The 22,351-nt window shown below is 44.5% G+C and overlaps 1 protein-coding gene across 2 annotated transcripts in view; it reads right to left on the bottom strand.

The window, feature by feature from the left end:
* Nucleotides 1-22,351, bottom strand: part of Gfra1 (GDNF family receptor alpha 1) — a 216,957-nt gene that overhangs the window by 27,788 nt on the left and 166,818 nt on the right. For both annotated transcript variants that reach the window (XM_004647542.2, XM_023707786.1), the window contains exons 6-8: nt 11,183-11,292; nt 7,753-7,887; nt 3,271-3,452 (exon numbers count right to left, since the gene is read on the bottom strand). In XM_004647542.2, the coding sequence (XP_004647599.2) occupies nt 3,271-3,452; nt 7,753-7,887; nt 11,183-11,292 (427 nt within the window). The remainder of the gene's footprint in view (nt 1-3,270; nt 3,453-7,752; nt 7,888-11,182; nt 11,293-22,351) is intronic.

Raw genomic sequence — 22,351 nt, 5'->3', positions numbered from 1 at the left:
ATTCTTGTCTTCTTTTCCGAGGGGGAAATCTAGCTTAAATGTTAAGATAGATACTCCAATCCCCGAGAGTTTTCTCCTATTACTGTATATTTTAAAACATTAGGAGAGGGCACTTCTCATGGGAAGGGAATTTTAAAGCTGCCAAAGACTGGTGATTGTCTCCAAATCTGTTTCCAATGGATCCCAAGCTGGTTTAAGTCAGTTCTATGCCTAGTCATGACACAGGAGGCTGGGACAAACGCCATTTGAAGATATTTCTAGGGCCTCTGGCAAGTGGTAATTTATCTATGGACAGCCAGGCAGGCAACAGAAGGGCAGATTCACAGAATGAGCCCCCTGGGAGCTCCGGATAGAGCAAGAATCCTAGTTAGCCAGAGGTGCCACATTCTCAGGATGAATCCCTTAATTTGTCGTCTTTGCATGCTCTGGACTCAAATGATCCTTTCACCCATTTTCTCACATGTCACCAAGCTGCACGAAGTGTTACTGACAGTCTTTAAGCCTTTCCCCTACCTGTCTCCTATACCCAAGGCACAAAGAAACCCAACAGATACCTGCTTCCCTATTACTAAGATAGAATACCTGACACTTTCAGCTTAAAGGAGAAGAGCTTTCATTTGGCTACTGGTTTCAGAGGCTCCAGTCCATGGCTGGCTGTTTCAGAGTGGGAAAATCATGGAGGAACTACATGAGGGAGCAAAGGTGCTCACTGCTGTGATTAAAAGCAGAGCACAGGGGAAGGGTGCCAGCAAGAAGCGTCCTCTCAGAGGCACTCCCCACTCACTCTCCAAATGGGTTCCACCTCCTACAGCCAATTCAGCTATGATCACCAGTGGATTAATTATGGATAAGTAGCATGCTCCTACAATACCAGCACCTCTCCTGGGGTCTCTCAGTCCAGGCAAACTGATGAGATGGATTGGCAGAGAGTGCAGCATATTAGCTTTGTGTTTGTCTTCTTCACCTGCATCATTGGCTTTCAGAAAGAGCCAGAGCACAGGCTCTATCAAACCTGGCTTCTCCTTTCTTCCTTTTCTATTCTTTACTTCTTCCTTACTCTCTATTTCTAACTGAGAGACAAAGGTCATAGGACAAGGCAGAACTGAAGAGATTCGTGAAATAGTGTATGATTTTGACTAAGTTGCTAGTGTTTTCTGCCTCAGTTGTATAAGGGAAGGACGTCTGCCATACTTGATGCATAGGGCTAACCTATACCACTGTGAACACCCTAGTGCCCACCCTGGAGCGAGGCACATCCCCATCCATCTTCACAAGGGAACCATATGGCCGACTGACAGGATTGGGCATCACGTGGGACATTCTGGAACATTCACTCTGCCCCCAATGAATCCTCTCAATCCTAGCAGCAAAGCCTCTCACCCTCTAAAAATGTGGACATGTTGCACCCTGCCTACTATTCTTAATTCACTAAAGAGTCAATTTTTGGTTTGGGTTTTGAATGCTCGTCTTCCTGAAGTTTCCCAAGTGCAGAAGGCATTTAATAAGCAGGCTGTGGGCAGCCTCTGTAGTCACTCTCTGCTATACTAAGAGGTGTACAGAAAAGATGCTGGCTCTGCTTCAGCCAGAGATCACTGCTCTCACTCGTCAAAAACCACCACTGGTCCACATTCTTGAGAGGACAAGGTCCTATTCCCCATCTGGACATGGCCTTTGGTGACACTGTTATCTGAAGGCATCTAAAAGAAACAAGACTGATCTGGGAGAAAGTGGTCACTGAGTCCTAGCAGAGATCAGTAAGAAACACTGTCCACTGCCTGACTCTAGATCCATCTTTGCCTGGCGAGAGAACTTTGTACAAGTCACTTCCTTTCTGCAGAACTTAGGGTCTCGCTCTAGCATGGAGGAGTTAGAGCACAAGATTCTTCTCCAAGCTACATCTCAGCTCTGGAACTCTCTGCCCACTGCTTTGGAGGTGATAAAGACGCAGGTAATGTCTTAGAAGCCTGGCTATGTGGTTTCCATATCTGCCTTCTCCTTACTTCTTGTGTGTCCTTGAGACTGTGTTGGAATGGGGACCAAGAATAACTAAGGACAGACACCAAAGCTGAAGTAAAGCACATGTGGGCTGTCTAAGAAGAGAGGGAATGTTGGAAGGGAAGAAGTATGGAGCAGCTCACTCAAGTGGAAGAACTGCCCCAGCACTTTCTAAGGAACGAAGTAGGTTGTGGACAAGATTGTATTTGCCAAAGGGAGATTTCTGAGAATTTCAGCTCTTGGTGTGGAAAGTGGGCATATACTGCAATGGTAAGTGTGAGGCTCCCCTTGGTGCTTGACGTGCAGATTATGGCCTGTGTGTTTCCCAAGCAAGGGCAAGAGACAGAAGTCACCATGTAGTCACACAAAAACATACAGAATGATGAAAGGAAGGAAGCTCCTGGATTCCCAGTGCTGCTTCTGTGATTCACAAACTTTGCACACTTGAACAGAAGTTGTTTCTCTGAGGCTGGAATATCATAGTAATAGCTCTTCTTCTGCTGTTGTCAGGAGGATAGTACCCGAAGAGACAAAATATGCACAGAAACTTTGGGAACATACTGATAACTAATTTCTTGCCAAGGGTTTAATACTCAATTACTTTGATAAATCAATAAAAAGGCAGAACAAACCATCTACTTTGAAACAAAGGCAGGAAACCACTGTTATATGTTGCTGGGGTTCTGCCTTACAGAACTCGATTAACGCTACTCTTTCACTGGACTCTGTTGATGAGCAGGGTAGCAGTGCCTTCCTCTGCTGAAGAGCACCCGCTCTGCTTCCCAAAGAACCAAGCCATCGAGGACTCCACCTACAACCTAACACGTGACATAGTGGCCTTTTCTGCTTTATCTTCAAGACAATTCAACACCTCATATCATCTTAAATGGCCCTGATGGTGCCAAACCCAAAGATTCCTTTCTAATTCATACATTGCAGAAAACATAACAGATACCATATGTTAATAGCCAACCCAACTCTGTCACTCCAAAACCAAAGCTGGTTAGAGGATGCACCTGTCCAGATCTCTCATTTAATGGAGCTGGACACAAATGCCTTAGTCAATGCCACGTCACTACTCAGTGGCAATACTGATTACATAGTCCATCTTTCTCTTCATTATATGACACATTACAGTCTCCATTCATTCTGTTTAAAATTCAGTTTTCAGCTTCAAATTGAGCAGCATTTCTCATCCGTCTCTGTGAGTTTCATGAAATGAATCCCAGCTCACGCCGGAAGTGAGCTCACATAGGAAATCTGACCAATTCTCACCTGTAAATTTGCACAAGGTGGCAAAACATGTGTGGGGATCTCATTCTCAGACCCTGCTGGTTCCAGGGGCTTGTTCTTGACCCTGAAGGCTGTGGTGGTGGTGGCGGTAGTGGTCTGCACCGGGACGGCTGGCTGCCACACAGTCACATCGGAGCCATTGCCAAAGGCTTGAATTGCATTTTCTGCAGTAAAACAGGAGGGGATCCAATTTCAAAGTCAAGCAACAAATGTAACAAGATGCACACAGTCTGAGAGGCACACTAGAAATTTTGAAGCTAGGACTGGACTTCTCTGAACAAAACCCATCCACCCATCCAGTCCACATGCACTGAGAATCAGTCTTCTGAGTCAGGCGCTCAACAATCAATTCAGTCATTAAACACTGAGCTGGACACTTACCTAGATTCCAAGAGCAACAAATATTTACTGTGCTCCCACTTACGCGTCAGGTGCTGAGCAAGGTGCTTGCCCTGAAATGCTCATCAGTCAAGCATTTGGAACCCAGCCTCAGCCCTGTTACTTGGGCTTGTAACTACACCACTGGCCCAGGAAAATCTGTATGCTTTGTCAAAATTCTAGACTAAAAGCAAATTAATCAGTGCCTTTCCCCTTACTACATCCCTAGTAACAAGACGGCGGCAACTCAGCGGCATTTCCACTAATTTGGCAGGCAAAATGTACCCAGTTTCTTTAAAAGAAAAAAGCTACCCCCACACCTCATCAATATCTAGTGAACATTTAAGTAAGATTATTTTTTTCCTTTTCTACTCCCAGTCTTCCAAACAAAATCTGCATAATTAGATAGGAACAGCCCTGTTTAAATGAAAAGTTTAAAATGTAAAACTTTAAAAGCTTATTACAATTTCATAGGATTAGATTGTTTTTATGGCAAGAGTAAATTGGTTGTGTGCTGTTCCCTCCCCAAAATGAATAAAAAACAGTTTTTAATCAGGTCTTCAGGGATTTGGCCTGGATTTAGGAATTTTTTTATTTCATATTCATTGTGTAAGAAATCAAACTCTTTCATTTGGGACCTGAATGTGCAAATTGTTAATATACAACTCTTAGTTGGCATTTTTTTATATAAAAGGCAGAATAATTTAGACCTGATACTCCCCTTAGAAGTGACATATTGTTCTAAAATTGTTATCCTTTAAGTTCAGCAAATTGGACGCTTGTTTTCTACAACTTTCCATTCTGGAGGGCTGTAAGGACCAACTGCAAATTAATATAAATGCTTTTCTCATGCTTCTAGCTACGCTCCATGGCTTATCTGGTGAGCAGAGAATCAAGAAAGGGGCACACAGGGACCAGTTTTCTTAAATAAGCCAGGGCAGCAATAACAGAATATCTCCTTTTTTCTCGTTAAGTCCCATAGATTCAAGAGACTCTTGCTATTTATTGAAGCCACACATGCCCTGCCTGGTGTGTCTGCCCTGCCCTGGTGTGAATTCAGCTGATCACTCCGCTTGTTCATTCAGTCATTCATTCAAACCACAGACTGCTCCATGTGCTCAGCATACTGAATTGAACAGAGACAGCAATAAAAGAGGCCAATAAGTAACTCTATGACACAAAGATGGTGCGAAATGCCCAATGGAAAATAAAGCAAGAGGGAGCAGGGAAAAATGATCGATGATGTAGAGTGTGCCTAAGGAGGGTCACATGGAGAGAAAACATTCTCTCAGGCTTTCACAGAGAGCACATTGGCCAAGCAATGGCTGTGACTCATCCACATGGCTGACACTGACAAAAGATCTACAATCTGAGGTACAGCATCTCAGGATAAATCCTGAGGGGATTTCACTGACCTTATCAGACCCAAAAGCTACAACTCTTGTTGCATAGGTCCTGCTTTATCTTGGTCTTAATCATCCAGCAGAAAAGTACAAAAACAAAGTATAAGAAGTAAAGCCATGCTGTTATGTTGATCTGCAGGGGACTCAGGTCAACAATTTCTGACATTGCCAGTCAAGCGGAAGACCCAATACTATTATGGGCTACTGGACTCTTTTAGAATATTTTGCTGAGTTTACACACCTATAATATTCAAATAACGGAACTAAACAAAAAAGGGGATACAGATGAATGTCCATTTTGTATCTGTGTGCTCAACGTGGTTAGGATAGATATATAGTTACATTCTCTTAATGAATAGAGGGATTTGTTCTAATGGTTTTGTAAATAGGATATCATGTCTGCATCTTGTACAGCAATTAACCACTAGGAAGAATGTATGCAATGTGTTAATTATTGAAACTGTCCTACCAATTTGGTTTGAAACTGTCTCTTTGCTATTTTTTTCTCAATAAAATTATGGGGAAAAAAGAGGGAGCAGGGAGAGGAGCTGGGTAGGAAGAGGAAACTGGCATTTAGAGGCCATAGAAGGAGGTATCTGCATAGACTTGAGTGATGCACCTGATATTTCACTTCTCCTCCAGCCTTTTCTTTGCTCTTGCTCTTACATCTGCCTTGCATTCGACTTAAAAATAACTGTTTCCCACATATAAACTAGAAGTAAAGAATTGGTTAGAGTTGTGTTGATGGTAGGGGATTCTGGAGAGGTTCGGACCAGTCTGAAGGCAATAGAATTGAGTTTCTAGTTTAATATCTTTGCAAGAGATGGAATTTATAACCTTGTTATTTGGTGCTCTTTGCCCAAAGTAGAGTCCAAGTACAAACGGGATGACTTAAAAATTCTGGCTGGGCTCAACTCTTGTTGCAAGTCAAATGCACTTATTTTTCTTGAAAAGTCATTAGCTATAAGATTTCAGACAATTCTTTACCAAAATGTTATTAAGCGGGAATACCTCCAATGTCTCTGTGAGGGCAAAGCCTTCTGGCCAGTAAGAGCAAAATTCTTCTGCATGCTGATTCTACTGTCATTGGTCTGTTAAAATTCTCATTCTGCCAAACGAGTGCTAGACATGAAAAAAGGTTTATAGATGTGTGTGTCCTTAGCAACACCAAACAAAACTGGAATTCCTTGGCACAGCCAATGTCTGAGACTTGCCCCATACTTGAAACTAATTGTGTGGATTTGAATTTGACTTGGGGAACAAAAAGCTTGTTTTATTTCTAAGGGGACCAGAAAAACTGATTGCAGAAAGATTATTCAAATTATCTATTAAACAAATGGCTGAAGTTTCTTTTTTTGTACAAATTAAACAGCACGGGGGCTTTAGAGTATCACTCAGAAGCTCTTCTGTGTGTACAGCGGAAGCATTGTGGAGAAACTGTTACTGGAGGACAAAGCTCTGAGGAAAGTGACTGAGCCATTTCTAAAGATTTAGCCTACTCCTTCCACGAGAAAGTTGGCTCTCATCTCTAATACTGAGAATGATGCTGCTGTCCAATGGATCAGAGCCATGCACGAACAGGACCTTCAAGGGACAGGGGGCAGCACAGGGAACCAGGAGTTTAATCGGAACCCTGCTTCCTGTGAACCTTGTGAATGCTGAATTTTTGCTCAGCTGTAAGACAGCTATAACAACACCTACATCTCCTAAGATTCATGTGCAAAGCCCAGAAACATGAGATAATGTGTCTCATATGCGCTTTTATGTGAGTCTGAGGACACACAAGGTATTCAGTAAACAGTAGCTGCTGTAACAGCGAGTGAAATTTTCAAGTATCAGTCAGATTGTCACCTGGAGCACGCTCCTCAGGGCGCACGCAGGACACAGCACCACGCTCCTGGAGCTGTTCGGTAGATGCCTGTTGTTCACATTTGCACATTTCTTTCTATCTGTAGCCCTTCGGGAAACACGTTTCTAAATTGCCTCAAGGACACCGCAGTAATAACCAGCTCCGTTTCCAAGCAGGATCCCACCCCCCCCACCCCCACCCCTGCGCGGCTGCTTATCTCCTTTCCTGTGCTAACTGACATCGCGGTCTCCTGGCTGCATCTCCAGCTTCCTCCTCTCAAGATTTGTTGCTTCTGCGCACAGCCAGCCCTGAAAATCCAAGGGGCTATTGATGTTAACATTCTAATTTTTCCTGGAGGCTCCTCGGAGGCCTATCTCCATCTAATTTGTTTGAACCTCTCACATTGTATATTCTGCCCAGGTTTTCAGAACCTTGGGAATGGACTCTCTGCCAGTTGCCAAGATCAAAATTTGATCTACAGATGGAAGTGTTCTTTCCCACATAATGCACTGTTGGTCATTTGAATCTCTTACTCTCTCTTGGGTCTTTGGATTCATAATCTTAGGAGCAACCAGTTCATCACTCATGTGGTGCCTGATACATCACGTAGCATGGCAAAGAGGAGCTAAGTCAGGAAAAGGAAAAGAGGAGAAGAGGGAGGGAGGGGGGAGTAGAGAAGAAAAGAGAGGGAGGGAAGGGGATGGGGAAAAGAGGGGGGAGGAGCAGGAGTGGGAGGGACAGATAATACAGAAAAGCAAGAACGTATAATGCAAGACTGTCAAAGAACACATGTGTTGTATGTTTCTTCCTCTTTTTAAATTTTGTTTAACTCACTGAGACATTTATTGTCCTTGAAGAAATTCAAAAATTTTAAGCACTCTTCCAAGTCATTGCCACTGTTGAAGCAGTCACACCACGGGGCCACACTGAGGCTGCTGGAGTCTATGTAGTTGGGGGTCATGACTGTGCCTAAGAGGGAAAACAAGGCATTTAATTCCTGTGATGATAAGGACTTTTCCACAGAAAAGAAACAAATGTTCCTCTGACAACGGATGTGCCGAAGATAATTACAAACACTGTGTTTGCTGAGTGGGAAATTATGTTAAGCAGCACATTTTCTTGGCAATTTATCTTGGGCACGTAAAGTAATTTACACGTTTACTTTAAAAATTATAACAGAACTCCCTGAGTTGCATTTATAGCACTTCCCCACACACACACACACAAATGGTACAGAGGCCATGGAGTAAGAGAGAATTAACTTAGAATGCATACGTTACCAAGTCCCTTGCATTTTCTAGAAAATGTCATTAATCTTCATAAAGAGATAGCATCAGGTCTATATATTTTAAAATTCCTTTTAGGAGTTTGAATCCTCTTTCCTCCAAAGCAAATGGATTCTTCAGAGTAACACAGGGAAGCTTAGCAGCCTCTGATGGATCCCCACATCTTGAATGTATCTACACTTGTAATGAGGCTTGGGCTCACCAGATTCTCAATTGACTTAAACAACCTTTTAAACTGTGAAAGAATTGGAAACAAACACTGGAATTTCTCTGAGCCACAGGCTCTTAGGGTATTGTCTGTGGATCCTCCGTAGTCCTTAAAGAAATGCTGGGTGGTCCCTCCTGCTACATTTTGTGGTATTTAGACTTTCCTGTAAGTCCTCAAATGGCACAAATATACAATGTATTTCCACTTAATACAGCCCTGGAGTGACTCAGCCCAGGCGATGCCCACCAAGAAGCCTTCTGTTTTTAGGTATTTCAGTAGAAATAAGAAGTACTAGATGGGCAGTAATCTGCAAGATATAGTTGGTTCATGAACACCAATTTTTGTAAGTTCCTCTGGGTCAAAGGGGTACACTGTCTTTGCCCTACATTCCTTTCTATTTGAAATGAATAACATCTATTCCAACTTGGCAGAAGAATTTTCAGCTACAGGGCCAGCGAGATAGCTCAGCAGACTAAGCACCTGCCTAGGCAAGCGCAGGGACGGGGATTCCATCCCTGGCACCACACGCTGTACCAGCCCAGCCCCCAGCTGCACTGAGCTGGCCACCAAGACCAGGAGTGGTGGTGCATGTCTGTAATCCCAGAGCTGGGGAGGCTGAAAACAGGAGGATCACTATGAGTCTGAGCTGCATAGTGAGACCCTGTACCAAATATGAAGAATAGGAAGAGGAGGAGGAAGAAGAAGAGGAGGAGGAAGAGGAAGAAGAAGAAAGAAGAAGAGGAGGAGGAGGAAGAAAAAGGAGGAGGAGGAGGAGGAGGAGGAAGAATAAGAAGGAGGAGGAGGAGGAGGAGGAAGAAAAAGGAGGAGGAGGAGGAGGAGGAAGAAGAATCAACATCATCATCTTAAGCTACAATACCAAGGAAACTCTAAGTTAGCTGACAAAATAATGGGCCTCCCCAAAACTGAGAGGGGTAAGGGCCACTGTATTTCAGGCATCAGAGGGGGACCCTGACATGGAAGGAGCAGGAATAGGCTTTGTGCAAAAATAAGTTAGCTCTCATGACACGGGAGCTAGCATGGAGGGAAAGATCCAGGCCCAAACGTGAAATAAATGCTGGCCTGCAGAACACACTGCTTCTGCTCGTTTTTCTCTTCTTTCCACCCTCTTCAGGCATGCAAGGTTTTGCCAAGCCTAGACTGCTAGCAGACTTGGCAGCACTCACCTTGGCTGCGCACGGAGGAGTTGATGAGCATGCGCTCCTGGGAGGCCGCACGCTGGAGGACTACCAGTGACCAGCTGCGGCAGTGGGGTTGCGGGCACTTACATTTTCCTGTCAGCTTCTATGGTGTTTTCCTTTAATTTATTATTATTATTATTATTATTATTATTATTATTATTTTATACAGGGTCTCTCTATGCAGCTTGGACTGTAGTGATTCTCCTATCTCAGCCTGCCCAACACTGGGACCACAGGCATGCACCACCATGCCCAGTTTTGGGGCTAGCACGGCATGCCTGGGGCTGCAAGGCCAGCACAGCATGCAGTATCAGGGATTGAACATGAGTCTTTGTGTTTGGTAGGCAGGCACTTATGCCATCAACCTATCTCCCCAGCCCTTCTTTTAATTTTTTAAAACATGTGTGCCTGCATGGTTTCTGTTATTTTTAAAATTCCTTATTTGGTAACTAACTTTGTTAAAGAAAGCATGACCTCAGATCTGGAATACTGACTTAATACTGTACTCATTAATAAAAGTGGGAGGAGATAAGACCCAAAGGAGCACAAGTACCCATGCGAAACAGAACCGACAATGCCCCCACATTAAATACCATCACTGTTTTCCTAAGGGCTCCTGCCAAAGACATTCTGGTGACAAGAGGTTTCATCTATGCTGCCATGCTGGGTGGGAGATTCTTCCTGCTGGTGACGCATGTGACCCTGACACAGAGCTGGCAGGGAAGCGCACCAGCATGCGCCATCATGCTCTGCGATCGCCCTCGTTTTCCTCAGCCCTCACGGCGTGCTCCTTCTCACAGGCCACCTGCAGCCAAGCCCAGGCTTCTGCTTGCCCTGGTGCCCAGGACACCCACCCTTCCTCCTGCCAGTCCTTCTTCTCCCGAGGCACAAGCGGGCCTCTTGCTGGCTCTCTTCCCACACACGGGTGCCTCGCTTAACTGCATGGTTCTCTTGAATGCTGAGGTCATGGTTCCCCTAGACGCTACAAATTTCCAAAGACAGGAAGTACTGCCTTTCCTATAACACGGTATTTCTGGGGGAGGAGGGGAATAGCCTATGGATCCCCCTGCACATAGGGAGTTGACTTACCAGGAAAGCAAATAGCAAGAAGGACCTTGGTATTTAGTGTTTTTATTTCCAAAAGGCCATTTCTGGAAAACATTTCTGATTTCCCCAGATGAAATGACGTCCAAGTTCCTCTCTCTAAAGTTCTCTAATTCAATTAACTTTGTTTGACTTGCTCTGTTCTTCCACAGCCAGGCTTCTTTTCCCTTGCTTCTGTTCTGCACGGTCAGTTTCTCACCTGAGAGACTGCACTCTTCTTCACGCTCTTGGTTTCCCAGCCCCTTAATAATCCCTATTTCTTTCCCTCATCTTTTGTGCATCCTTATTCTGGTTGTTAATATTTTTTAAACAGGAAAATCCTAAGGAGCCTAAGGATTGTCAAAACCCTAGCACAAAAGGCTACTGAGAGATTTCTATGCATGCTGATGCCGTCAGGCTACAAGAAGAGAGCATGAGTATTTGTAAACCAGACTCTTCTCCCATCCTGCCCCTCCTTCCCGACTTACCAATCAGCCCCGAGTAGGCCAGGAGGCAGTCTGCGTAGTTCTCCTTCAGACAGCTGCTGACAGACCTTGACTCTGGCTGGCAGTTGGTAAAAAAATCTGCAAGTCGAGATCTACAATGGAAGGAGAGGGTGAGATGTGCTTAAAACACCCCAAGTTTCTGGGTTGGACTTGGGGTGCTGGAGAAAAGGTGGTTAACGGGTATAATGGTACAACTGGAAGGACTTCAAATGGTCCATCGCCCAGAAAAGTGACTATGACTGACAATTAATTACATTACAAACTAGCTCCTAGAGAGGGATTCTGAATGTTCCCAACACAAGAAAATGATAACATGTTTGGGGTAAGGGATATGCCAACTAACCCGATCCGATCACCATACACTGTGTATCTATCTGTAGTGCAGTATCACCTGAATACCATCAATACGTACAATATATTATGCATCAATTGTAAACAAAAAATAGATTTAAAACAAAAACTCCCAAGTCTCTGCACAGGCATAGCTTCTCTTTATTCATCTGTTGACATGCCTTGCTCTGAGTACACACACAAACAGAACGTGAACTATAAAAAGTTGGCATTCTTTCTTAGACAATCTCCCAACTGTCTCCTCCCCGAGCCCTCCTCCACCTGTGTGTGTCTGTGTATTTGGAGAGAAGTCTTCAGGGCCTATAACTCAGAAAGTCTACAGGCTTTGAAGTTTCTATTCAATATTTATTTCTGACTAGACTTATTTGCATCTTTAGGAAATATGCTTCTCCACACACTCACCAGAGATCCACAGTGGGAAAATATTTACTTTATACAGAAACATGTCCCTGGCATCAAAATAGGATCCTACAGCCCATCTGCTCCCATGATTCCTACAGGTGTTAAGACTGCGTATTGCTGACTGCTAAGTCTTCTCTCATCCCCAACGCAGGGGAGTGACATCCCAGCCCAGCAGCACGGAGGAGCCTGCCTTTGAAGAGCTGATGTGAAAGGACAGAAGGATCGGTAGGGTTTGCTGTGGGCTGTGGGCTTGCAGCTGGTCAAAGCACAGCTCTGTCTGGGCCTGGGGAACTCTCCAGGGTGGGGTGGGGGGACACAGTCCATCCGGAAGCCCTGGTCAGCGCTTGTGGAGACCCCCAAGTGGAGAAAAGCCACAGATACACTGGTCTGGGGAGGAAGAGAGCGCTTTGTGGCTGGTGGCTGTTTTTTCAGTCTGAAGAGGACATTGTTGGAGAAATCGTGAATGAGAACTGGGTGACCTCTGAGGTCATCTCAGCAGACAACAGCTCTGTTTCTATGAGAGAACACAATAGACTTCGGAAGAATTTGAATTATTTGGCAATTACGGGAGACAATGGGAGGTTTTCTCAGTTTTCTTCTATCTTTAGCTCACCCCTAAGCTGTCTGCTGACATACCCAAAGCTTTTTCTGTTTTACTTCTTTCCACCCAAGAAATTGCATTTATTGAATATTCTTTATGATATCAACAAACTTGGCTTAGGAAGGGAGATGTGTGGGGAATCACAAAGGCTTGTGAGAAACACCTTCAATATTCCTTACATTTTTAACTAGAAGAAACATCAAAAAGCTTAATAAACGATCTAAGTTCTCAGTGCGCTGCACAGCAGCAGGGTGTTCGTGGGCTTTCTCCTCGAGCCCTCACATCAGCTGTGCCCACCCATGCCTCCCTACCTGTGCCTATTTGGGGACCTCTGTCGTTCCAGGTGCCTGGCTTCTCTCAGTAAGTGCACGCTGGGAAGGCTGTGGAAGGTCTGCTTTATTTTATTTACACAGCACCTGGCAGTTCTCAGAGAGGCCCTCAGTAACACCTCCCCAGCAGGGCCATGTGCGGAGGCTAAGCGGCCTGGCAAAATCTTCCCTCCCGATGAAGCCTGGGTGTGAGTGTATATATGAGCCTGGATCTTCTCCACAGTCCACGCCTCACTGGTGTTTTTTCATTTCAACTGAACACACTGCAGGATACAAGAGCTGCCTGTTTTCTATAGTCTGGTTAAAGGGTTTATCTTTTTGGAGGAAATCCCTAAAGGTGGCTCAAGCTTACTCAGCTGGCTCTGATGGCATCCAGATTGAATGGGATGTTAATTTCAGAAGAATTCTCCTGCCCATGAAAGTTAATGATCTAGTGGTGCTGGGCTTCTCACTTTGCAAAGGCCAACTGTGCTCCAGGCAGCTGCAGCTCCAGTTCCACAAACAATCTGGACTGAGCAGATCTCTGACCAGGTGGCCCCTCATCCCTTGCCTGGCCCCCAGAGATGCATCTATTATTGCTCAGAGTCTCTAGAACAGACTATTAACTGAGCAACACTGCGATGAGGATTACTGTCCTTCAGAGCAAGGCTAATGCCACCAGACTCATCATGCTTAACAACCTCAGGAAAGACTTACAATTGGACTCTGGAATGAAAGGCTAATTGGGCCTATATGTTGCAAAAAGCATAGTCCTGATTGGGAGGATAAAACAACATATTGTCTAAGTAGAACCCGGACAGATGCATTTTTCAAGGAGACTGTGGGAACAGATACCAGCCCTATTACCAACACAGCCCCTAGATGGAAAGAATTTCAAAATAAGAGTGAACAGACAAGCTTACAATATCCACATTTCCAGGATCTATCACGTTGGACACCCGCTTCTCATACTGACAGTTGGAGGTAGAGTGGCCACACCATAAGGTTTAATTTTAGAGCAGGAAAAAAATCAAGTAAAATGTTTGATTATGGTGTGCTGGAACCAGCTCATTACTAGCTAGTGGGTCAATTTTGAGGAATTTTGACATCACAATGCTAACTTGATAGAACCATGGTAGGGGTATTCACAGTACTGTCATCAGCAAATGTTTCAAAACAAGACTTCACGTTGTTCTTGGAGAATTAATTATTCACTCCCATTGTTGTTACACAGCCACTATGATAGGATGAAGTGCACTGCTCAAGGAAATGTCATGTCATGTCTTGGGATGCGAGGTCCTGCCCTTCAGGAGCAGGCTTTCTCTTCTGTCTGCTTGGTGCCAAGTGAAATTGTGTAGTGTCAGTGGATCCCCGGTCTTCAGCTTTTTCTAAAGAAAGAAAAGCATCTCCCTCTGAGGACTCTTCCTTCATGATTGCAGTCTTTTGTTACAGGACTTGGTGCCAAGGATCACATTCATTGACAAAACAGCTGGATTCTCCTCCATCCCACTATCTGAATATGCCAAGCACCATGATATGATGATGAAAAAGACCCTATCTTTAAACTTAAGTAACCACTGGTCCAGACACCAAAAGAAACAAGTGAAAGAATAATTATAATGGCTAGTTTTTATCTAAGGTAATAAAGTCTGTTAATAAAAAAGACCAAACATAAATGAAAAATTGGTAGATGTTAAGTAGGTTTCATAAGGTCCATATTTTCCTGACAACTCTAATGAGGTATTATTCTATTATCCTAATTTTACAGCTTTATCTGTTTGTAAATCAGATAAATCAAGTTTGTAAAGAACTTGAGGAAAGAAGTAACAGAACCAAGATTTAAATCCACACATTCGGATTCCTCACTTCTGCCATTAACTGTCCAAGGCTAGCTACCAAAAGCCACTTCAGAAAGGTCTTATTTGCAAGACTTAAATGGAAAGGATAGGGAGGAATTGGCCAAGCAAAGATGGAGGAGGGTATTGCAGGTTTAAGAAAGTGGCATATGGTAATGACAATCATAATCATTCCAGGGTAACAAATATGGAGTGTTCACACCTGGCATGGAGTGGAGTGGCTGACATGAACTCTGTATCCAATCCACCCAACAACCTTCTTAGGGGAAGACACCATCAATCCCACTGTACAGTTGAGGAGCCTATGGTATAGACCAAGGGGACCCCCCAGGCTGTGGCCACTGTCCATCTGCCTCCAGAGCCAGAATCCATTCTTAGCCATTACCTCTAACACGTGCCTTGTCAGGAGCACGGATAGGTATTCCTCTTGATGGCCGGGCCTTGGGATACAAATGCTTTTCGGGTGGGAGGTGGTGCTGGGCTGGCCGCCTCAAAGAGCCTTGAATGGCAGGTTTGGATTTTGTTCCAACGACAGTGCAAGACCCTGAAGCACTTGCAACCAAGAAATAACATGATCAAGCTGTAGGAAGATTGTGGACCTCTCAGCTATTCAGCAGAGATTTGTTTAGGACCTACTCTGTAGTGAACAGGAAGTGGCCAAAGTTGGGAGGGTGGTTTCCTAGGATACTGCAGCTAGGAACTAAAGAAAGCACTGGGACCTAGAGTTATGGTTAAGGTGTAAAATGCCCCTCCCCCAAAGGCTCCTGTGTTTGGAAGGTGATTGGCTAGAACACGAGAGTGCTATGCGTATCAGCGGATCAATCCACTGATGAGTTCAGGAGCTCACTGTGTGGTGTAGGATGGTGGAGGCTGGCTGGAGGTGGGTCTCTGGCAGCACGACCAGGAAGAGTGGATTCCTATCTGTGGCTCCCCCTGGTCTCTCCCTCTGCTTCCTGGCTGCCACGAGGTGAGCCGCTTTCCTTCACCAGGCCCTTCTGCCATGCTATTTGTGTCATGAATCAGCTGACCATGGGCAGCATCCCTAAAAATCAAGCACCAAAACAAACCTTGCCACCTTTCAACTGCAGGTGTTGGCTGCTTTTTCTAGAGATGGGAAAGTAACTAATACCAGTAGGCTTCTCCCCAGTGGAAGCCACTGAGCAATAAGGAGCTGGCAAATTGAGGAAGGAATCAGGCTGGACTACTCAGTAGCCAGAGGTGCTGGCAGGGGAAAGGCAGGAACGAACAGGCTGGCAGGGAGGTGACAGATTTGCTGGTGGCTCTGTTGAGTGCACAGTGCTCTGACAAGCTTAAAGTCTATAGGCTCTGGCTCCCCTATCTGCCCAGTCACCAACTACTGCCTGAACCCCTACTGTGTGCACAACTCCAACAGCTCAGGACAGCCCCATGTGCAACACAAACACACACGCACGCATACACACCGGGTCATGAATCATGTTGTAATTGGTTCCATGACTTCCTTGCCTGGGTTGCTGTAATTCAAACAAGGAATCTTAAATGTCCAGTGTGGGGTTAACAAAAAAACTCCACAATTGGATTTCTTCTGGAGACATGAAATCTCCATGACTACAGCCGTGATGAGCTCTGATTGTTTTTTCTCTGAGAAAATAAAAAGAAATGAATAGGCACTAATGTAAAAATGTATCGCCCTCAGTAAGAGAAAATCTCCCACTCTTTAGGAGGGAGAGAAGGCTGGTAAATGCTGAAATGGCCTTAGGAGATTTTCAGAAGCAGCAGCTTACACAAAAAATATCACGTTAAAGGAAGCAAGCTGCTAACTGGAAATAGAAAAATGATTATAATAATAAAATTTAGGAAAGTCTTGTCAAATAACAGATGGCCTTTTCAGTGTGTGTGGGAGGGTGGGGAGATCATTTACCTATATTTCCTGTGGCTGTTTGGGAAAATAATGTTTTTGAGAACAGGTAGAATTTATATCAGTAATACTTGACTCATCCTGGATTATCAAAATCCTCTAAGTGTTTTCCAGAACAAACCACATACTTGGACAGGAGCTGTGTGCCTGGTGGAATGGAACCTCAACTGCGAATTGTGAAACCTTGAATGGGAAGCGGGCTTTGGCACTAGTTAGCTGCACTTCCTAAGTATGTTGCCTCATTTCTTAGCTCTGGGATTTCCCTGCTTAAATCTCAGAAATATAGTATGTGGGACACACAAAGCAGCCCAGAATAAAAAAAGAGAAAGAAACAACTTTTGTTTACAAAGCATTATTATTCTTACCCACATTCCATTCTGCCATTAACCATGATCATTAAGTTAATGTCAAGACCTTGAGTCTAGAGAACAAGACTTTTCTAGTCAATCTCATCTCACATACAAGAGAGCTGCAGGCCAAAGAGGTTAAGCCCTGCTCAGAGCCCCATGACAGGTGACCGCAGATGGCACCCACTGGAGGGGAACCAGTCAGCAGCCCTTACAAGCCCAGCAGAGGAGTGGTGTGGATGGTTCCACTTTAATTTCTCTGGGATTTCCTTGAAGTCACCAAGGGTACAGTGGCTGTCATGTGCCACTGCTGACTAGACTGTTCTTCAGACTTCTCGCTCATGTACCACTGCCATTAGAGGTACAGCAGGGACTCAGAATGCCATGCCGGACCAAGTGGGAGCCAGAGCATGCAGGTGTGACTCCACACAAGAACAGGCGTTGCTGTTGGCAAATTGGGCTCCCTGTCCATTCAGGAGTGTAGCACTTGCTACCCAGTGGACATCCAAAACTTTCTTTTTTTATTGAAATCTACAAGAATTCACTGCCAGTTTTCTCTGAACCCAGTGTGAACACTAGGTTTTCAAAGTCTCGAATTTCAACTCAAATCATTTGATTTCTAAAACTTCCACAATGAATCTGTTCGAGAAAGTCAAATGTGGTAGGTAAAATGAAGTAAAGAGTCTTAGGAAGACCTCTTCCCAGCTCCATCTGTTATACGTGTAGCCTTCAGAATGCTTGACACCTTTGAGTCAAGCTTCTCATGGAAAGCTAGAGCCAGTGTCAGGCATAGTCACTTCCAATGGCTTCTGAATGACTCATACGACAATTTATAGAGTTCCTCAGTATACTAGGTGTCCTAGACAGCTTTATTTCCATCCCTTCACTTTACTCTCCAAGTCATGGCCCATTCTAATGTCCCTCCTATAGAAACACACAGCAAACAGAACACAGAAACATCTATTTTGGACTATCTTCCTCCAGCCTTGACTTATATACATACAGCAGGCAACATCTGTGCAACTGAAGACCTCTGCTTTGACCAGAACAAATCTGAGAAGTCCAAATCTGGAATCTTAAAAGTGTAATTTAAAGCCTTTCCACTATATGAACTCATAGAATAAAGACACTTTAAGAAAAGCCACTTTTTCTCAGAAACATAGAGACAACCTATTTTTCAAGTGACTAGATATCAGTAAGTTTGTTAATACTTCTAATATCTTATGTGGAATAAAAAACAACTTGAAAAAAACATGCTGCTAATATTAGACCAGGGACGACAAAGCTAGAACACTGGAACGGTAATTGTCTGGTACAGTGACACAAAACAGATTTTGCCTCTTTCTGTTTTTAGAAAATTACCTTAGCCCTTATTCTCCAGCAGCCTGCTGGAACACACATCTGGAAAGCATCTTTCGGGACACCAGAGCCCATACTGCAAACATTTTGCAAGAAGTATTGTTTTGCGTCACAGTTCCTCACTTGGGGCTGGACATTCTTCCTTCCTGCTTCCACGTGGGAACAGGCTGTGGAGCTGAGGGGCTGACAGTGAGTGGGGACATGGGTCAGCATGGCCATACTGAAGCCAGGTCCCAGCACAGAGCTGCACACTCCAGGCACGGATGCACAGAGCTCTGCACATCCTGTGTTCATCTGCCCTGTCACTGAGGTGAAGAGGACTAAACCTGGGCCACCTGAAGCACTCATGGTGACTTGGCCTGAGCGCAGCCACATGTTGGAAAAGAGTACCACAAGGTTCAGGAAGAGTCTGTGATTTTTCCAAGGCCTTCACTTCCTGGGACAGGAAGGCCACTATAGCCAAGTAGAGATCAACAGTCGCCCTTCTCCCGAGATCCCTGCTCAGCCTCATCTTGGTATATGGGAGAGCGCAAGCCCTAGGACACCCTGATCACTGCTGTTTCTCGGGCTCCTCAGCCTGGCTCCTTGGCAGCTCCTGAGCTGTCTCCTTGTAGTCTGCCCAGCACATGGATCACCAGAGGCTGCCGTCTCTGCTCAGAGCTCTCCCCTCTGAGGCTCTGACACAGCCTGGCTTACTGAGGGAGACGTTCAGGCAACACTGGGGTGTCTGCATAGTTTCCATCCATGTGTCCTTCCTCGGGACCTGTTCCAGGCTGAGAGTTCAGAGAAAGCAGGCTGCAGGCTAGAAAGGCAACATTTCCTTAGCCTTTTGGATCACATCTCACTGCAGGAGCCCCCCAAGGAAAATCCACTTAGCATCTGATCAATTTCAGCACCCCTGAAGCCACCTGGTATGACCACTGACAGCTATCAGTCAGCATCTACCAGGCAGCTGACAGGACTTGATGGCTTTTTTCTCCTCTGCAAATTTGAAACATCAACTCCTGGGCCCTGGCTAGGGAATCCATCCCAAATTAGAAGGTGTTTTCAGTGAGCCCTGATCCAACGACCCTGAGCTGCCCTTCAGGAGCAACTCCCTGCCCACTGCCCTTGGCCACTCTCCCCCAGAGCATAAACTGAGGACTGCAGGAGAGAAACACTGTACTGTAACAGGAGCAAACAAAGATCACGGACAACCCTATGGGACGTCTCCCCTGAACATAAGGTTGTTTTTATTACCAAGGCTACACTATGTCCATTAGTGCAGAAAATCTAGCTTTGGTGGTGCTTGTTTTTAAGAGAAGAAATCGAAGGAGAAAAGAAATTCAAGGTTTTTCTGGATGATGAAACAATTACAATATTCTTGGTGGTTATCCAATAGCTGTCTGCTCAGATAACTTCAGGTGACAAATACGCTGAAGCTCCTTAAGAATAGGCATCATCCAATCAGCTTTGATATTTATGCATGGAAAAATTACAAATTGATTTTTGTGACACTTGGTCACAGGAAAAATAGAAATCTAGATATTCAATCTATTTTCATCTTAAAAGTCTAGATCACAGTGGTGTGAATTTCTTAGCTTCATAGAAAATTCAGCAGGTGTTCCCACCTTTAGGTGCTCATTTCAGAAGCTGCCTCTATTTAGCCTAGATCTCTAAAGGGATCCATGTCTACTGTTCACAAACCTTGGGACATAAATTCACCTACTCTTGGGACTAGGGAGATAGCTCAGTGGTCTAAGCACCTGCCTGGCAAGCGCAAGGACCCAGGTTCAATCCCCGGTACCGTATGCTGTGCCAACCCAACTCCAGGTATAGTGAGAACCTGTACCAGATTAATTGATTAATTAATTTAAAAAGTTCACCTACTCTCCCACTATATTTCTGTTTTGAAGCTAGTGACTATGGACTGAATCTTCTTAAAATGTGAAATTGAACTTTTCCTCCTTGAAGTTGTGGGTGCTGGGTATTGTGTTCAGCAGCAGGAATACAGGAATGCAGGCCGAGAAAGATACGCAGAAGACAACCTACTTGTGCTGTACCAGAGACTTACCTTTGGAGCATCTCTGGCACCCAAAGATGTTGACAGTCTAACCTGTGGAACCTCGGAACATGTGACCTTATATGGCTAACGGGACTTTGCAAATGTGACTGAAGTTTGGACCCTAAGGTGGGGAGGCTATGCTGCATCGGATGGCCAGGCCCAGTGTGTTCCTAAGGGTCTTTAACACTCGAAAAGGAAGACAGGTCAGAAAGTCAGACTGATGTCCCACAAGAAGGAATCGACCGGCCTTTGCTGCTTCTGAAGGTGGAGGAAGCAGTGTAAGCCAACAAATGAGAGCAGAGGAAAGGGTGTGGGAGGTCCCCAGGCCTCCAGAAAGAACTCAAGGTGCACATACCTCAAATTCTGCCCAGTAAGAAACAGGGTACACTTTTGACCTACATACCCTTGAGATGATAGTTTCAGGTTTCTCAAAACCATCAAAGTTGTGAACATTAGGAACAGAAAATTAAAACATTAGCAAGTAGTGGTATACAGAAGGATTTTTTTTTTTTTCAGACAGAGCTTCACTATATAGCCCAGGCTGGCCTTGTTGCTGTCATTTTCCTGCCTCAGCTACCCAAGTATTGTGGTTAGAGGTGTGGACCGCCACAAATGGCTTAAAGCAGTGGTTCTGAATATGGATTTTTATGATAGAACAGACATTAAACTTCAATTGAAACATGCCTCTGGGGTATTTGAAGAAAGTATGTTAACTTCTCTGAACTTTAATATACTCAGGTTGTCAGGACAGCCTTTAAATGTTACTGGTAGGCTTAGGTGTACCTAGTACCCAGCACTTATATACAAATCCTCCTGATTTCCTGCTGAGAAGTCTGTTGTCTTCTGTTTTGTTCTGGGTCAGCACAGAGGCTCCACACTAACCTTGACCCGATGAAGTCCTAAGGCAGAGATGACCACACTGGTATTTCTTCTAGAATTCATCTGCTAGTAAGTTGTCACATGGAATACTTTGTCCCATGTGTCCAGGGTCTACACATGCTCAATAATATCATGATTGATACCAGATTCACTTCTACCTTGAAAACCAGAGATTTGCCATGAGAACTTTTGACATTTTCCACTATCCTTGGAAATAGGCTCAGGCAGTTCTACAGACCACCACCTGTGGTCTCAATATGCTGTCCTCTGTTGTTCTGGTGATTGACTCACTAAGCCTGTGTTCACTAAGAAGGGAGGTGCTGACTATTTTCAGAAAAAAAAAAAAAGTGTATTTAGGCGACTTAGCATCTTGATGTCTATAGTAAGAGAGATTGAACTCTATTTAGCTTTGGGATAAAATAAGCAAATTCTAGAATTTTTTTCCCACTTTATGTATTTGGTACAGGATCTCCCTGTGCAGCTCGGGCTCATAGTGATGCTGCTGATTTCAGCCTCCCCAGCACTGGTATTACAGGCCTGAGCCACCACTCCTGGACTTGGTGGCCAGCTCAGCATGCCCTAGGGGTGGGGCTGGTATGGCATGTGGGACTGGAGATCGAACCTGATCCCTGCACTTGCCAAAGCAGATGCATAGTCCCAAAGCAGGCACTTAGTCTAGAAGTTATTTTAAATGCTGTTTATTTCAGTCAAACCTTGATTCTTTAGGTGCACAGAAGATGAGAGTTTTACAATTCACAGGCTTTATAAGCATCAATAATTTATAAAACTCCTCCCCTTGCCCCTGACACCCAAAAGATGAGTTCTAAATACTTCTGTGGAGCACAGACCCCAAGCTCTGCTAAGCAGAATATTATTTCACATACCCTGCATTAAAGCGCCTGGCTTCTGAGGGTCCTGGGAAGGATGGGGAACAAGAGAGCAAACGGATGTCTGAATGGCTCTCAACCTGCCCTTCATGAACAAACTTTAAACAGAAACACATGAAAATAAGATCCACTATTAATTTTTAATGGGCTTGCAGACTTCCTCAGGAAAATTATATTCAACAGTAAATATACACTAGGCCATTTTTCTTCCAAGCAAGTT

The sequence above is a fragment of the Octodon degus genome, unplaced genomic scaffold, assembly GCF_000260255.1.
Source record: "Octodon degus isolate 3935 unplaced genomic scaffold, OctDeg1.0 scaffold00311, whole genome shotgun sequence".
Taxonomy (NCBI): Eukaryota; Metazoa; Chordata; class Mammalia; order Rodentia; family Octodontidae; genus Octodon; species Octodon degus.
Note: the sequence above shows the minus strand (reverse complement) of the source record. Positions and strands in the feature narration are given on the sequence as shown.